At 38.5% G+C, this 18246-nt stretch overlaps 1 protein-coding gene across 11 annotated transcripts in view; it reads left to right on the top strand.

Moving 5' to 3' along the window:
• Nucleotides 1–18246, top strand: part of side-VI (sidestep VI) — a 592575-nt gene that overhangs the window by 438232 nt on the left and 136097 nt on the right. For all 11 annotated transcript variants that reach the window (XM_067783988.1, XM_067784020.1, XM_067784031.1 and 8 more), the window contains 2 exons: nt 8341–8492; nt 8730–8874. In XM_067783988.1, coding sequence (XP_067640089.1) covers nt 8341–8492; nt 8730–8874 — 297 coding nt within the window. The remainder of the gene's footprint in view (nt 1–8340; nt 8493–8729; nt 8875–18246) is intronic.

Below are 18246 nucleotides of genomic sequence, written 5' to 3'. Positions count from 1 at the left end.
TCATGGAACTTGAGAGTTGGGAGGGAGGGATGGCATGAAGGTTTAATGTGGCCAGCTAAATCGTTCCCGAGATAGTCGGGCTGGTACCTTAATGGTGCTGTGTTAGCCGAGCGTACCTGGTCTGTGTCCGGCAAAGAATCGTCACATCGATAACACTCCCCAAAGCCTTCGGGGAGTAACCTTATCGCTACAACAACAACAACAAGGACTCTGAGGCGATAGCAAAGGGAGGCTCAGTACTCGATGACTTGACGGTAGGCGTCGTAGTCTCAGGGTCAGATACATTTGAAAGCCAGTCTAAGACAGTTTGTGCGCCAAGGCAGATATTCTGATTGTGAGGGGTTGCTGCACCACCGTACAATGCACTAGAACATAAGTATCCACTTTCAGAGCATAAGCACCATGACTTGAATCCAAAACGAATCGGTTTTCTTTTGATGGATATTTTGCATGAGTTACGGCCAAACTACGGAATAATCTGTTCGTCCATAGAGAGAGTATGGCTAAAAACTTCGAATTGCATAAATCGTTTGTTGAGAGCGTCAGTATGAGGGCGAACCTTGGCAAATCGGTCTGTTGCATTTAAATTGTTGTTATCAGCGAGATTAAATTTTTTTACACCGATTGCGACTCATCGCCTGTTTCACAATTGGAACACCCATGTCTTGTCGAATAGACGAATAGTGGTCAATATGTGGTAAAGTATAGTAGCCGGATATGTACAAAATTCCAATAAATCTACATATTTCCAAAAACTTCAAACAAAAAAGTGGAGAACTAGAAATTTCGAAAGCAAAAGTAAGTACATTTTCAATATCTTGAAGATGTTCACTTGCATCTCATTTAATAATAAAAAGAATATTTGCTATATTTTGTTCCACACTACTTGACGGTTTCTGGACAGCGGTCGATTTTTCGACCACTAAAGTTTACGCATATGGAAAGGTTAGAATTATTGCAATATTCGCGGACACTATTTTGAATCTTTTAATTTCACCTTTTTTCTTCACAATAAATTAGAAATAATTTTTAGCTTTTTTGTTTATCCTTATTTTCTTATCTGCACCAAAAACACTTAGAAATAATGAGAATGTCATTATTTTACGAAAATCCACATTTTAATATTATTACTAGCAAATCTATGTTTTAGGAACTTACTAAACTCTAAATTTTCTAGTCCTGAAAACGTAGATATCAATAAATTAACACTTAGTTTTAGAGATATGAGAGTCCAAAGTTGGTGGCCGAAAAATCATCCAGCGGCCGCAAATGGGTTAAGCGCAATTAAGCAAAACAAGAAAATTTTGTTTTTCTCATAAAATGTGTTTTTAAACAAATTGTAAACCACAAAATAAAGGGCGCAAAAATAAATATGTACTTGACATATAATGCTTGTGTAATTAAAAATTTTTTTGTTTTCGCTCTTTAAAAGCATTATAATTACTATGCATATTACATGAGTTTCGTATTTATATTTATATTCTTTTTTAAATTTTTTTTTATTATTTTCGCACAGTTTTTATAAAAACACAAATGTTTGGTGTAATAAAGTAATGCAAAATGCAATTTGTTTCGCGGACATAAAATATCAGTTGAACTTCAATTTCTATTTGCTTTAATTTCGAGCAGCTTTTCAATGAAATAAGAAAACCTTTGTAAATAAAATACGAGAGGTAAAAGAACAAAAAAAAAATAAAAAAAAAAAATATACTGCAAAAAAAAACAATTGAAAAGAAGTACTATTAAAACAATTTAAAATGCAATGAAATGAATATGAAAAATTTTGAAAATGCGTTAAAAGTTGGAATAAAAAAACATTAACAATGTTTAAAATGTTAAATGCATGTGGATAACAATGTATGAAACACGTATATTACAAAGACAAAAATAGCAATAGCAATTTTTATAAAATTTCATCTGTTAAATATTAGAAAGAACTTTCTCGGAACTGAAGCTATGCAAACAAATTTCAACGCAAAAGGAAGGCTAAGTTCGGGTGTAACCGAACATTACATACTCAGCTGAGAACTTTGAAAACAAAAAATCACCATTTACCAAAATGAACCTAGGGAAACCCTGGAATGTGTTTGTATGACATGTGTATCAAACGAAAGGTGTTAATGATTATTTAAAACGTAGTGGGCCTTAGTTCTATAGGTGGACGCCTTTTCGAGATATCGCAATAAGGGTGGACCACGGGTGAATCTAGAATGTGTTTGTATGATATGGGTATCAAATTAAAAGTATTAATGAGGGTTTTAAAAGGGAGTAGCCCTTAGTTGTATATGTGAAGGCGTTTTCGAGGTAACGACCAAAATGTGTACCAAGGCGACCCAGAATATCTTGTGGCAACGCCAAACATATATATTCGCTGGCAACCATCGTCACGTTGACAAGTAATTTTTTCCTTTCTTTTTTAATCTTAGATTCTTACCTTCATTTTGTATTAAGCTTTCAATAAAATTTCGTTGAGCAATTAACACGTGATATTTTATATTGGTGACCCTCAGACAGTAAATGAAAAAAACGGAATACAAACTTCGATCAAAAACTACAGATTCCACCATGACGGAGTTAGATGCAATCAAAAAACAGTTAAATGATCTACAAGAAGAATATGGCCGCATCAGTCAACAACCAAGCACCAGTGCGAACTTGCGCCCAGTGTCCATTACAACTTTCAATCGAGGAAACCCACTTCTTTGGTTTACTCAACTGGAACGTGCGTTTCGACTGAACAACATCACAGTTGACAACGACAAATTTGACATAACCTCAATCAAATTAGAAGATGATGTCTTACTCCACGCGGAAGACCTCATACTACACCCGCCGGAAAGCAACAGGTACGACAATTTAAAGCAGCACATAATAAAAAAGTTCACGGATTCTCCAGAAACAAAACTTCATAAATTACTACATGGCAATGAATTTTCTGAGCTAAAGCCTTCTGATATGCTGGCACAAATGCGCCGTTTGTCACCAGAGGACAGTACTGGCCTTCTTCGTATGCTATTTCTTCGGCAGATGCCAGCATCCATTAGGCCAATGCTAGTTTTATCAGAAGGAAGTCTTGACCAACTAGCCACATCAGCTGACAGAATGCTGGAAACCCTTAAAAACTCTCGCAGATCTATATCAGCTATCGAGGTCCCGCCTGAAGACGACTCCGTCTTTGCAATAAAGTCGACGTCTCACAACAAATCTAAAATTGCCGATGTCAACGCTACAATAAACTCTCTACTAAGCAAAGTCAATGCTATTCAGGTTGAGCTCAAAAAGTTACACAGCAATTCTAATCGCAGCCCGTCAAATAACGTAAATACAACAAATTTGTGCCACTTTCATAAGAAGTTGGGAAGTTCTGCTAAAAAGTGTAGAGATGGCTGCGTTCACTGGCCGAAATCGGGAAACTAGCCCGGCAGTCGTCGGCACATTCTGCTGGCGGCAGCAGCAACCAAAACAAAGCTAACGTAACGATCGGCGCTGTCACCACATTGGCACCCAAAACATCTGAAGTACAAAACAAACTCATTAAGGAAAATCGACTTCATGTTTTCGATCGTATTTCCAGACAACGTTTTTTAATCGACAGTGGATCCTGTGTGTCAGTATTTCCCCTGTTTTCAATAAAGCAAAACCTTCTGGAAAATGATTTGCAATTAACTGCCGCCACCCATACGCCCATTCGTACCTTCGGCAGTAAAAAACTTAAAGTGGATATCGGTATGCCTAGCCCGTTTGAATGGAACTTTATTATAGCTGATGTGCAAACGCCCCTAATTGGAGAGACTTTCTCTCTCATTTCCACCTATTGCCTGACTTATCAAACAAATCTCTCGTTGACCACAATACGGGCAAAACAATAAAAGGTGTGTTACGTCAGATGCCCGATTATAATATCGCCACTCTAAATACAGAAAACGTGCCCCGAACTCTACTTAGTGAATATAAATGCCTTTTTCGCCCATCCGCCAAGTTTCAGATGCTTACAACTACCTCGGTGCATCATCACATAGATACAACTGGTCCACCGGCTGCAGAAAAACCTCGGCGAGTCAGTGGCGAAAAATTAGTGGCTGCAAAGGCAGAATTTAGGAGTCTAATAGAAAACGGCATATGCAGAGCATCCAAAAGTCCTTGGTCGAGCCCGTTACATATGGTTCGCAAGAAGAATGGTGAGTGGCGCGTTTGTGGAGACTATAGAAAGCTCAATTCGCAAACCACTCCTGATCGCTACCCCATAGCTCATATTCATGTCTTCGATGAGAAGCTGCACGGAAACACGATTTTCTCAACCATCGACCTTGTCAAAGCTTATCACCAAATCCCAATGGCAGATGAAGATGTTGCCAAGACCGCCGTATGCACGCCGTTTGGATTGTTTGAGTACTTATATATGCCTTTTGGACTTCGAAACGCCACACAGACATTTCAGCGAATTATGGCCTCAATTTTCAGGGACATAAATTTTGTGTACATATATGTTGACGACATACTCGTAATGTCCAAAACACAAAACGAGCATCAGGAACATTTACGTATAATTTTTTCTCTTTTAAAGCAACATGGCCTTCGCATTAATCTTGATAAATGTAAATTCAGCGAACCTGAAGTCGAATTTTTAGGATACACTGTTAATTCGCAGGGCTGTAGGCCACCAAATGATCGGGTAGCTGTCATTGAAAAATATAATAAACCTGAAACCATTGCCGACCTCCGAAGGTTTCTAGGTATAATAAATTATTACCGACGGTGCATACCCCATGCTGCCAAACTCCAAGCTCCACTTAATGAGTACCTGCATGACTCAAAAAAGAATGATAAAAGAAAAATTATCTGGACACCGAAATCGAGTAAGGCGTTCGAAGCATGCAAAAAGAGTATTTCCAATGCAGCAATCCTTGCGCATCCAGTATGCAACGCTCCTCTTGCACTCACATGTGACGCTTCAGACGTGGCCATTGGGGCCTCGGTTGAACAAAAAATTAATAGCGTTTGGCGTCCACTCGGATTTTTCTCCCGAAAATTATCCCCAACCGAGCAAAATTATAGCACTTATGATCGGGAGCTTTTGGCGATTTACGAGTCGGTAAAATACTTTCGACATTTTCTAGAAGCACAGCAGTTTATCATCAAAACCGATCACAAGCCTCTCATGTACGTTTTCACGCAAAAGCTTGACAAAGCATCACCTCGTCAGCTACGTCAACTTAACTACATATCGCAGTTTTCAACGAGCATCGTACATCTTTCTGGTGACGAAAATTCAGTAGCAGATGCACTGTCGAGGCTTTACACAATTTTTATGCCAACCGCAGTTACTAATAAGCAACTTCAAAACGCACAAGAGATGGATAGTGAGCTAAGAGAACTGTTAACCGGCACAAATTCTTTAACATTGCAGCGCTTGAATTTCGACGATCAAACAAAAATTTATTGCGATACTTCTACAGGCCAAAACAGAATCTATATACCAAAAAACTTACGGTTTAAAATTTTTACTTCGGTTCATGGGCAATCACATCCGAGTTCACGATCGACCCTTCGTCAAATGCGAGGTAAATATGTATGGCCAGCGATTAATAAAGACGTCGCTCATTGGGCAAGAAGTTGCCTGCAATGTCAGATAGCTAAAATCAGCAGACACAATCATTTCATACCTATCAAAATTCAGATGCCTAACAATCGTTTTGATCACGTCCATATGGACATAGTCGTTCTGCCACCTGACAGAGGTTACCGATACTGCCTAACAATGATTGATCGATTCTCTCGATGGCCGGAGGCCGTTCCACTTCGAAACATCACTGCTGACGTAGTTGGGCAAGCTTTCTGGAACCATTGAATATCGCGCCTTGGATGTCAATAACAACTGGAACAATTTGGAAAGTCAATAACAACTGACCAAGGTACCCAATTTGAGTCTGCTCTTTTCAATTCGCTATCTAAACTCATTGGCGCACAACACATACACACAACAGCATATCATCCGCAATCTAACGGCATGATAGAAAGGTGGCATCGATCACTCAAAGCCGCCCTTATGTGTCATGACAGCAATCGGTGGACTACACTGCTACCAATCGTACTGTTGGGCCTCAGAACGAGTTTCAAAGATGATTTGCAAGCCTCTTCAGCTGAGTTTGTTTACGGGACCAATCTTCGTTTACCCAATGAATTTTTAGACCATAATGAGTCTACGAGTAGCCCGCACAAATTTATCAACAGACTTAGAGAGCAAATGAGAGTACTACGTCCAGTCCCAGCAGCCCACCATAGTAAAATTAAGCCATTTTTAGCAAAAACATGAGCAGCTGCTCCCACGTATTTCTCCGAACAGATTCGGTGCGTGCACCATTGGAACCACCATACACTGGGCCCTATGAAGTGATATCCAGACCATCCGATCGAGATTTCACCATAAGGATCGGGAACAAAGATGTCCAGGTTTCTGTAGAACGGCTTAAACCAGCTTTCATTACTTCCGACCATTAATATTTTCAATGAAGTTATTAAGAAGGGAGTGATGTGGCAACGCCAAACATATATATTCGCTGGCAACCATCGTCACGTTGACAAGTAATTTTTTCCTTTCTTTTTTAATCTTAGATTCTTACCTTCATTTTGTATTAAGCTTTCAATAAAATTTCGTTGAGCAATTAACACGTGATATTTTATAATCTTCTGTCGGGTACCGCTAATTTATTTATATATGTCATACCACGAACAGTATTCCTGCCAAGATTCCAAGGTCTTTTGATTTCGCCCTGCATAACTTTTTCATTTTCTTCTACTTAATATGGTAGGAGTCACACCCATTTTACAAGGTTTTTTTCTAAAGTTATATTTTGCGTCAATAAACCAATCCAATTACCATGTTTCATCCCTTTTTCGTATTTGGTATAGAACTATGGCATTTTTTTCATTTTTCGTAATTTTCGATATCGGAAAAGTGGGCGTGGTCATAGTCGAATTTCGGCCATATTTTATACCAAGATAGAGTGACTTCAGATAATTACGTGAACTAAGTTTAGTTAAGATATATCGTTTTTTGCACAAGTTATTGTGTTAACGGCCGAGCGGAAGAACAGACAGTCGACTGTGTATAAAAACTGGGCGTGGCTTCAACCGATTTCGCCCATTTTCACAGAAAGCAGTTATCGTCATAGAATCTATGTCCGTACCAAATTTTATAAGGATTGGTAAATTTTTGTTCGACTTATGGCATTAAAAGTATTCTAGACGAATTAAATGCAAAAGGGCGGAGCCACGCCCATTTTGAAATTTTCTTTTATTTTTGTATTTTGTTGGACCATATGATTACTGGAGTCGAATGTTGACATAATTTACTTTTATACTGTAAATATACTAAATTTTTTGATAAAAATTTGACTTTAAAAAAATTTTTTTTTTAAGTGGGCATGTTCGTCATCCAATTTCGCTAATTTTTATTTAGCACATATACAGTAATAGGACTAACGTGCCTACCAAATTTCATCACGATATCTTCAACGACTGCCCAATTACAGATTGCAAAACTTTTAAATTACCTTCTTATAAAGTGGGCGGTGTCACGCCCATTGTCCAAAATTTTTCTAATTTTTATTTTGCGTCATAAGTTTAACGCACCCACCAAGTTTCATCGCTTTATCCGTCTTTGGTAATGAATTATCGGCCTTTATCTCTTTTTCGAAATTTTCGATATCGAAAAAGTGGGCGTGGTTGTAGTCCCATTTCGTTCATTTTAAATAGCGATCTGAGATGAGCGTCCGGGTACCTACGTACCAAATTTCATCAAGATACCTCAAAACTTTCTCAAGTTATCGTGTTTACAGACGGACGCACAGACGAAGGAACAGACGGACGGACGGACGGATGGACATAGATAAATGAATTTCTTTTTTCACCCAGATCATTTTGATATATAAGAAGTCTATATCTATCTCGATTAGTTTATGCCGTTACGGATTACCGTTATGCGAACAAAGTTAATGTACTCTGTGAGCTCTGCTCAGCTGAGTATAAAAATAGTTTTCGAAAAAATTCGGAAATCCAAAAAATGTATTGGTATTTTCGAAGTTTTTATTTAAAGCTTTCTGAATGGTTTAAAGTATGCAGAACGACATCCCCTAGGTAATGCATGAAATGTACAAAAAAAAAGTGTATACCCAACGAAACTACGCGAAGCTTTTCCAGACCTTCTGCTTTCTGTTCAAGGATTAGGCAAACAACGTTAATTTTATTAAATATGTTATGTTATTTCTCATAAGATTTTTATATTTCTATAATATTTTTCAAATAAACTCATTCCACATTTTTTATATTATTAAATTTCAGTACGTCCATTACTAGTGGAGATCTCCTTCAACAATCAACCAATGTCTTCCGATCGAAAATATGAAATTGAATGCCAAGCGATTGGTTCGCGACCGCCGGCAAAGATTACTTGGTGGATGGGAAGTATGGAATTACATGGGCATAGTCAAAAGGTAATGTCGAATTGAAAGATTGTAATCAATATATGTCTTCGACTATTATTCTGGAAAAACTGTTACACAAAATACAGTGGTTTTGTTTTTAAGCCTTTTAAAAATTTATGTTTTCGCTTTCTAACTTTACCATACTTCATATATTCCGTACGAACAGCAACTTAACTTTTTTAAAGCTGTATAAGAACTTTAGTAGACCTTTAAACAACTACATATATATAATTTTCTAAATCATAGGTTTCGGAAGATGGCAATGTAAGCGTTTCAGTGTTAAGCATAACACCAACACGTGAAGATCATGGCAAAGCATTATCCTGTCGTGCAACAAATGAGCTGGTGAGAAATGGCATACGGGAAACAGCAATGAAACTTAATGTATTCTGTAAGTATTATTTGTAAATAATATAGTTACAAGAGTAGATCAGAGCTCAACAATTACCTGATAAAATTTGAAATATTCATAAATTCTAAACAACCACCTGTATGATGTATACTATACAAGAATACCCGGAAGACTTTACTCTGCCTGAAAATTGGTTTGCCTATATTTCAAGCCAACGAAAGATCGCTACAAACCAAGGGGTGTCGAATATCGAAGGAAACTTGGCCAAAATGGGATCCTAAAAGATCCCGTCACGTGTACAATCTAAGTAGGGATACAATTTCAACACTTGTGGGGGTACTAACTTGCCATTGCCTTATAAATAGGCATGCTGAGTTGTATAGGGGATGAGAAGGAGGAAACGGGGTTTCACCTCATCTGCAACTGCCTGGAACTAAGCGGAGCACGAAAACGCTTTCTGGGTGCTCCGCTTCTAGATAATCTGCGCCAAGTTGTGGAGTACGACGTCAAGGCTTTTATCAGGTCCTCAAAATGGCCCGAAAAGGAAGGTAATGGTGTATTTTTGTTATATAACAACGGGCCTAATATCACTGGGCTAAGTGTGCCCTCGGGCAGCCACCTCAACCTAACCTAACATCTCAGAAATGAGCATCGCTTCCTCGCTTCACTCTCTTTACGAATACTTCTACTTTACCTTCTATATTCTTCTCATTTTCTTCCATCCCTTATTGCTACCACTCCAACTAATACTTCCACTCCCACTCCTATTCCCACTTTCACGCTTAGTCTCACTTCTACGACCACTCTGTACTAAATTTGAAATGCATTTTTCACCTGACCGGTCGACTTCATTATCTTTGTGTCTATAAAATATTACGAAATAATATGACAATTACCTAAATGCAATTTTTAAATCGCATTCATTTTTACATATAAGATATATAGAAACAGTTGAGAACTTTCCCTGCCCGATAATAGTTCTCTCAGTGATTTACATAATTTCACAGTGAACGGCGGTATTTGTCATATTGCAATCGGATTTTTAGACTTTTTGTAATAATTCGGCCCCTGTTTTATTTTCCGGACTGAAAAGTTTCTCAAATATTATTTCGCTCAACGACGTACTCGTGTACCAAAATTCAAGCGAATCGCAGCGCAGAGGATAGGTTGAATTGGCCGGTCTCTGAGGACATCACATAGACTGATTGAGTCCGTAGTGATACCAGAAGTATGTTTTAACGACCAAGTTGAAAAACCCTATCAAAAACCAGGACCTATGTTATAAAATAACTCCGTCCTCTTGGCAAATACTAGAAGTTTCCTAGGACTTAAGCCACTAACTGCTTCTAGATTTGACAGCTGTATCACTCCTAATAGCTGGAATCTTAGCCTGGCAAGTGCAGGGCACGAGCACAGAATGTGCTCGATCGTTTCCTCCTCAACCCGCACTTCCTATATATGCTATCACTGACCAAGCCTAATTTAAAGGCATGCGAAGCCAGAAGGCAGTGTCCAGTCAGAATACCCGTCATGAGTCTACAGTCCTCTCCTTTTAATGATAGAAGCAACTTTGTTAGTCTAAGGTTGTAAGACCTGCACATAATCGTCGACACTTTACAGCCCCGCGCTTGAACCCACGCCTTTCCTGCTTGGTCGATCATGTGCACCTCTCGCCTTCGCTTAATTTCGCCCAGTCTAATTGGGCAAAAGCCTGTAGGATATGGGCCTAAGCCTGTAGGATCTGTTTATTTCCGGATCAGCACAGTATACTGCAGACCCTACTCCTTCCACTACTTTGGAACCATCTGTGTACACATGTACCGCCTCGTGTGCCATTTGCGCACCCTTGCGCCAACCGTCCACCTCTATTGTGGCCTTAAGATCTCCCTAGAAGCGCAGTCAGGGAGTCAGGTAGTCTATTGATCTTGTGATTGATGACGCTATACTACTATGGCCATATGGTCGGCGCTCAAGCTGCCCCGAGGCACCGAGCCTGGTTGCAGTTGTTAATGCTATGTTTTTTGCTACCACGTCTGCATAGAGAGTATATACGAAATACATTTTTGGGATGGGTCGGTACTTTTCCACTTTCCGGACAAAATTCACAAAAGTTCATAAAAATCGGTCCGGCCGTTTAGGAGGAGTTCAATCACAAACACACGGACAGAAGAAATATATATATTTCTCATTTCATACCCTTATCATTTTGATACATAGATGTCTAGATTGGTGTTTCTGTTGTTGTTGTAGCGATGCAGACACTCCCCGAATATTTTTGGAAGGGTTATCGATATTGATGGTCCTTTGCCGGATACAGATTCTGTACATTATGTTAACAGGCACCACAAAGATACAAGGTCGACCATTTCGAGAAGGATTTACTAAGGCTACATTGACCCTTCTATGATATTCCGCCCCACCCCTTAGTTCCATGAGGAAATTGTCACGCGAGAGCCTCACGTGTTTAATAAATGGTTTCCGCCACGGGTGGGTGAGGTTGACAATTGTGTTGGAGAAAATATAAATAGCAATGACATCCTCTTTAAATGGTTGCGCATTTGGGCTCTCTTTGTCAGCTCTTACGACAGGCATACCTGCTGCTGCTATATTCTAAGCCAGCTAATCCGGTGTGGATAGAATTCTTTATTTTTTTCATTAAATTATGCCGTTACTACGTACCGTTATATCAACAAAGTTATTATTCTCTGTGAGCTTTGGTCACCTAAGTATAATTGTAGGTATTGCAAAACGTATAACCTCGCTGTTTCTCTCTCCCTCACTCGACTTTTCCCTTCACCCTTTCCATTCCTTTCTTACTTCCCATCTTCCCCTCTCCATTCACCGCCTCTTTATCCCTTTTCTCATCACCCTTTCTCTCATTCTTCTTCCCCTCTCCATCTCTCTCACCCACTGCCTCTCTCTCCCCCTTCCCCTCTCTCTCTTTACCTCCTCCCAACCTTTTTTCTCCACTTCTCAAAAAATAACATCACATTACATAGTATTTCTGTCATCCACCAAGTTTCCATATAATTTGGCACTGAATATAAAAATTATACTTCTCATCGAAATCTTGAAAAATTTAAATATAAACCTTTTGGCAAACATAACACTTAGTCTAATAACTCATTTGCGCCACCAAAAACGTCACTTTACATTTCTTGGCTTAAGTTAGCTGCTAGAATGTTGCATCAAAGGCAAGCAGGAACTTTCGCAGGCAGGTATACACACACACATATATATATATATATATATTAGGCCGGGTCGATTTGTGGGGAGGCAAAAAAATCGCCCATTGCTCTGTGAAAATCATATTCTAGGGATCAAAATAAGAAACTTTGCCGAAGGAACCATACCTCTAAAACGAATTCTGAATTCCCCCCCCCCCCCCCCTTTGGGTCGTAGGGGCAAATTTTGAAAAATCCCACTTTGAAATGCCTAGGTTTCTTCTTTTTGGAGTTTAGTTTTCTCTTTAGAAATTTATTTAGGCAGAACATATGTTAATGAAGAAATGAATTTAACTTAGTAATAGAAAAGAAATTAAAAAAAATTATTAGAAATTAGCGTTTTTACAATCCCCTTTTAAAAATAAGGCATCACTGTGATGCATTTGCCTGTCGTAGACATAGTTGTGTGGGTTTTTTATTCAACCGTTTTAAAAAATGAAGGTATCACTGTGACACAATTGCAGATCGTAAAATTGCTTGTGTTTTTTTTTTTTTTAAGCCACCACAAGACACAGCAGGTAGAATTGAAATTGCCCCTACCCAAAAGTTCGACCCAAAGGGGGGGGGGGGGGGGGGACATCAGAATTTGTTTTAGAGGTATGGTTCCTTCGGCAAAGTTTCTTATTTTGATCCCTAGAATACGATTTTCACAGAGCAATGAGCGATTTTTAAATCGACCCGCCCTAATATATATACATCCATATAACGTTAGCTATGAGAAAGCACTCAACTTGATTGGCTATAAAATGCATTGTTAGGCGTTAGCGTTTTTGTTGCTGCTATTTTTCGCTACACAAGTCTAAGAGCCAAAAAAGAAGGAAAAGAAGAGCAGCGTAAAGTGTAAAAAGTAACGGCGACGAGAACAAAGCAAAAAAAATTCATGCATATCACAGTAAAAAGAAAATAGAAATTTTAAGGCTTTGTGAACTTTGTTGGAGCAAAACAAAAACGATATTCTAGCGTTATCAGCATAAAGATTGTTTGATATGCAAAAATTCAAACAAAATACGAGGACATATAAGTTTTTTTTTTTTTTTTTGTGAATTTTTTTACTATAAAAATGTGTAAGCTAAAGGGAATATTCATGCACAAATACTTGGTTCCTTGGTAGCACAACAGAAACATACAATATAAAGTGTGTTAAAATAGCAAATAAGGACAATAACCCCAATACCCTAAAAGCAGTGGTGGTAGAAAAAACCTCGAGGACCTGAAAGTAGCAACAAATAACGAGTGCATAGCCGCAGCAATGAAGGTGTCGGAAATGTGCAGTCATCTGAATGGTGCTGTCCGTCTTAACATAACCAGAATATGCTAAAAGTGGGAGAGGTAGAAAGGGACCTCGAGAACCTGGATGTAGCGTAAAGTGACGACAGTATAACAGTAGAGAGGAAAACCGTGGAGTAACCATATAACTCTGCGAGAAGAGGAGGTAGAAACGGACCTCCCCAACCTCAGATAACAAATCTATAGCATGAGGGCAAAGGTGGAGAACAGCAATAGCGCTGCGAGTTTTACAGGTAAGCCTACAACACAGGAAAGAGACGTCAAACGACGATGGACTGACTTGAGAGGAGAGTTCGTTTGATGCGGAGCTGATACAGGGTACATGTCTCTCGCCTTTATATTTCTGCAGGTTTCTGGACTCTAAGCGTGTGTATGCAGCATTTATTACGCAACCGCGGAAATCAGCTTTAGAGCTACAGTCATGGTAATAAAACACTTATATTCGTGTACGCTATCTACTCTCAGCACTGAATACCTACCGGTGGTCACAATAGAGGGAAAAAAAAAAAAATTTCCTTATCCTAACAACCTGCTTGATGGCCATAACGTAGAAGCCTCACCAGAAGAGTTCGAAAGGCTGGTTGAAGAATTGCGCAGGGGGTGGCTTTTCATAGGCATGAATGCGAATGTGCATCACAGGATGAGATGATATCAATGATAGAGGCAAGTCTCTCTTTTGGTATATACCACAGAGTAGTTAACAGGTGGCTATAAGGTGTAGCATTCCTGCATATTTTGGGCCAACGTCAAGTTATGTGCTTGATCACATTGAACTTTGAGCATCATATATCAGGCCTTCATAGGCCATCCTTTTAAGGGCATGCATATATCAGTTTCAGCATCACCCTTAAGAGAAGGGAAAACCTTTTATACGATGGATTGGTGAAAATTACAAAAATATATAGCAGGAAGACTGAAGCAATGTAAAGAGGTTACCACCATAGTGGTGTTGGAAGGGGGCAACAATTTCTCATCAAAGAAGCTGACAACTGCGTTCAGTGAAGCTTGTCTTCTGAGAAAACTCATGGTGGAGTAAAGAGTTGTGTCTTCTTAAAGGGTAGGCAAAAAACATTTTAAGTAGCAAAAGTTGCGAAAGCGAGAAGTACTGGGATAAATATAAAGCTCTGTAGAGGATCTATAAACGTAAAATCAGCAGATCAAGGAAGGAAGGTTTTACGGAAACCTTTCTGCGTGGACATAGAATGCTCGACGACCTTCTTAAGTAAAAAAGTACAGGGACTGATTAAGAAGGACGACGGGGAATGGTTTACACAAACTTTACGTCAGGAAATAATGCATAAAAATTGCGTAACAACGTGTACCTGGTTCGGTAACAAATAAAAAGATTAAATGTGCGATGAAAACTGGTCCAAGCTCAAATCATCGAGTTCAGTTGAAATATGCCCTGCTATGCTGCAGATGGCTGGTGAAACGATTTTATTTTAACTTCGAACAATCTTTAAGCGTACAAAGTCCCGCATTTTTGGGTAACAGCTCGTGTAGTCCGCATACCGAAAGCAGCAAAAACTTGTAATCTGACTATCATACTTTTTCATATCTCATATCCAAAGATAAGCATACTATCTGGACAGTACCTTCTGGCGTCACATCACATGTTTGTAAGTAAGGCTTCATCAGTTACAGGAGAGGTATAATAAGAAACAGCTGAGCACGTTCTTTGTTTGTGTGCGGCACTTGCGGTGCCAAACTTCAAGCTACAAGGCCCAGCGAAAATTTTGCAGTCCCGCGTTTATGTCCACGGATTTGCTGCTTGATGGATCATACGCAACTCATATATCCTTTTGATTCCTCCGAAACATCTAATGTCTATTCACGTGGTACGCCCTCGTTTTGCGTTACCTTTTATCTCTTTGTGTTGCGGGAACCCACAATAGATTTATGGTCCTTCCAGAGCGAAGTCTCCGTAATGTTTCTTCTTCTCACTCTTGCGCCAGCCCCCAGGCTCTATTTGGCCCCAAGATATCTTTTGTAATGCATGTTGGTGGTGAGCTTCTTATTCTCAGTTGAGCAGAGCTCACAGAGTATATTAACTTTAATTGGATAACGCTTGGTTGTACAGGTATAAAGAAATCGAGATAGATATAGACTTCCATATATCAAAATCATCAGTATCGAAAAAAAATTTGATTGAGCCATGTCCGTCCGTCCGTCCGTCCGTTAACACGATAAATTGAGTAAATTTTTAGGTATCTTTTGATGAAATTTGGTATGTAGGTTCCTGAGCACTTATCTCAGATCGCTATTTAAAATGAACGATATCGGACTATAACCACGCCCACTTTTTTGATATCGAAAATTTCGAAAAATCGAAAAAGTGCGGTAATTCATTACCAAAGACGGATAAAGCGACGAAACTTTGTAGGTGAGTTAAGCTTATGACGCAGAATAGAAAAGTAGTAAAATTTTGGACAATGGGCATGGCACCGCCCACTTTTAAAAGAAGGTAATTTAGAAGTTTTGCAAGCTGTAATTTGGCAGTCGTTGAAGATATCATGATGAAATTTGGCAGGAACGTTACTCCTATTACTATATGTATGCTTAATAAAAATTATCAAAAGCGGAGAACGACCACGCCCACTTTTAAAACAATTTTTTTTTAATAAAATTAAAAAAAAAAAGTTTATTTCTTTACATTATATAAGTAAATTATGTCAACATTCAACTCCAGTAATGATATGGTGCAACAAAATACAAAAATAAAAGAAAATTTCAAAATGGGCGTGGCTCCGCCCTTTTTCATTTAATTTGTCTAGGATACTTATAATGCCATAATTCGAACAAAAATATACCAATCCTTGTGAAATTTTGTAGGGGCTTAGATTCTAGCACGATAACTTTTTTTTCTGTGAAAAAGGACGAAATCGGTTGAAGCCACGTCCAGTTTTTATACACAGTCGACCGTCTGTCCTTCCGCTCGGCCGTTAACACAATAACTTGAGCAAAAACGGATATATCTTTACTAAACTCAGTTCACGTAATTATCTGAACTCATTTTGTTTTGGTATAAAAAAATGGCCGAAATCCGACTATGACCACGCCCACTTTTTCGATATCGAAAATTTCGAAAAATGAAAAAAATGCCATAGTTCTATACCAAATACGAAAAAGGGATGAAACATGGTAATTGGATTTGTTTATTAACGCAAGATATAACTTTAGAAAAAACTTTGTAAAATGGGTGTGACATTTACCATATTTAGTAGAAGAAAATGAAAAATTTCTGCAGGGCGAAATCAAAAGCCCTTGGAATATTGGCAGGAATACTCTTCGTGGTATTACATATATAATTAAATTAGTGGTACCCGACAGATGATGGTCTGGGTCACCCTGGTCCACACTTTGGTCGATATCTCGAAAACGCCTTCACATATACAACTAAGGGCCACTCCCTTTTAAAACCCTCATTAATACCTTTAATTTGGTACCCATATTGTACAAACGCATTCTAGAGTCACCCCTGGTCCACCGTTACGGCGATATCTCAAAAAGCGTCCACCTATAGAACTAGGGCCCACGCCCTTTTAAAATACTCATTAACACCTTTCATTTGATACACATGTCATACAAACACATTCAGGGTTACCCTAGGTTCATTTTCCTACATTGTGATTTTCCCTTATTTTGTCTCCATAGCTCTCAACTGAGTATGTAATGTTCGGTTACACCCGAACTTAGCTTTCTTTACTTGTTGTTAAATTTCTTTAAGTTTAAGCAATGTATGTATATTTAAATATCTAGACCTATGCAAACAATCATATACAAAAGTATGCATACCAATACAGTTATATAAATTCCATTTGTAAAAGAACGCACAACATGGGGGTGTAAGCTTTTATTGTTATCATACACATTATCATTTTCTTTTCTATTTTATGTCTCTTTCAACAACAATTTCATCAACAAGCGTACCACATATGGGTATGCGAAAGGCAAACTGTTCATGTAAATGAGCAAGGAAATTGAAAATATTATCTTAGTTAATATCGCCGAAGACAAGAAGCGACACTGTAAGATGACGTAGACAATGAATAACACACACATACATACACAAGCATGTATTAATATTTTGGTGACATGCAAAGTGTGTGTCCTTGTAACAACTACAAGTGTGAATAAATAAATAAAATAAAATGTAGCAATGAATTGAGTGTAAAAACGCCAAAAAGTATGCTGTAATAAATGAAGCTGTTTAAAGCTTTGATGTTAGATATATATATATGGATTTTAGTATAGGGATATTGCTTGGATTTGCAAGTACGACATTCGCATTAGCACTAGAGCTCGAAAAAAGAACCCATTACAAAAATTAAACTGATTTAAAAAAGGAACAGATTTTAAAAAGTAAGCACTTCTGAAGCAAAAGAACCAGTTCCTTTAAGAAATCTTACAGTTTTAGGTTGCAGCTATGAAGATCAATTCATTGTGACCAATTTATGATTTATGCTCAGTCGATATATGGGCGGGTTGAGGTCGTACTTCCTCCACCTTAGTAAATATACACTAAATTTATGCATTGATGTCAAACACACGCACACAACGCGGCTTTAAACCAGAATCCTAACCATCTTAAATACAGATGAGAGCGAAAAAGGCTAGATAGAAGTGCAATTTCGAGTAGAACATGTCGCGGAGGTAGTTTCAATCCAAAAATTGTGATGGTTTTCCACATAGGGAAATATTTGTAGAGTACTAGCTGACGGTAACTTTAGTAACAATTACGAAATATTTACAACGTTGACCCTTACCAGAGAGTAATAACGGTAACGCTTCGGAGCGTGATAGTGGTATACTATTAGTAACGGTGAAGCACGGAGAGTGAATATAAACGGCGTTGTTCCTTAGCAGGATATAGTGACAGTGTACTAGTAGTAACGGTGAC

Source organism: Eurosta solidaginis, chromosome 1, assembly GCF_040869045.1.
Source record: "Eurosta solidaginis isolate ZX-2024a chromosome 1, ASM4086904v1, whole genome shotgun sequence".
NCBI lineage: Eukaryota > Metazoa > Arthropoda > Insecta > Diptera > Tephritidae > Eurosta > Eurosta solidaginis.
The sequence above is the reverse complement of the archived record's forward strand: the minus strand, read 5'-3'. Positions and strand labels throughout refer to the sequence as shown.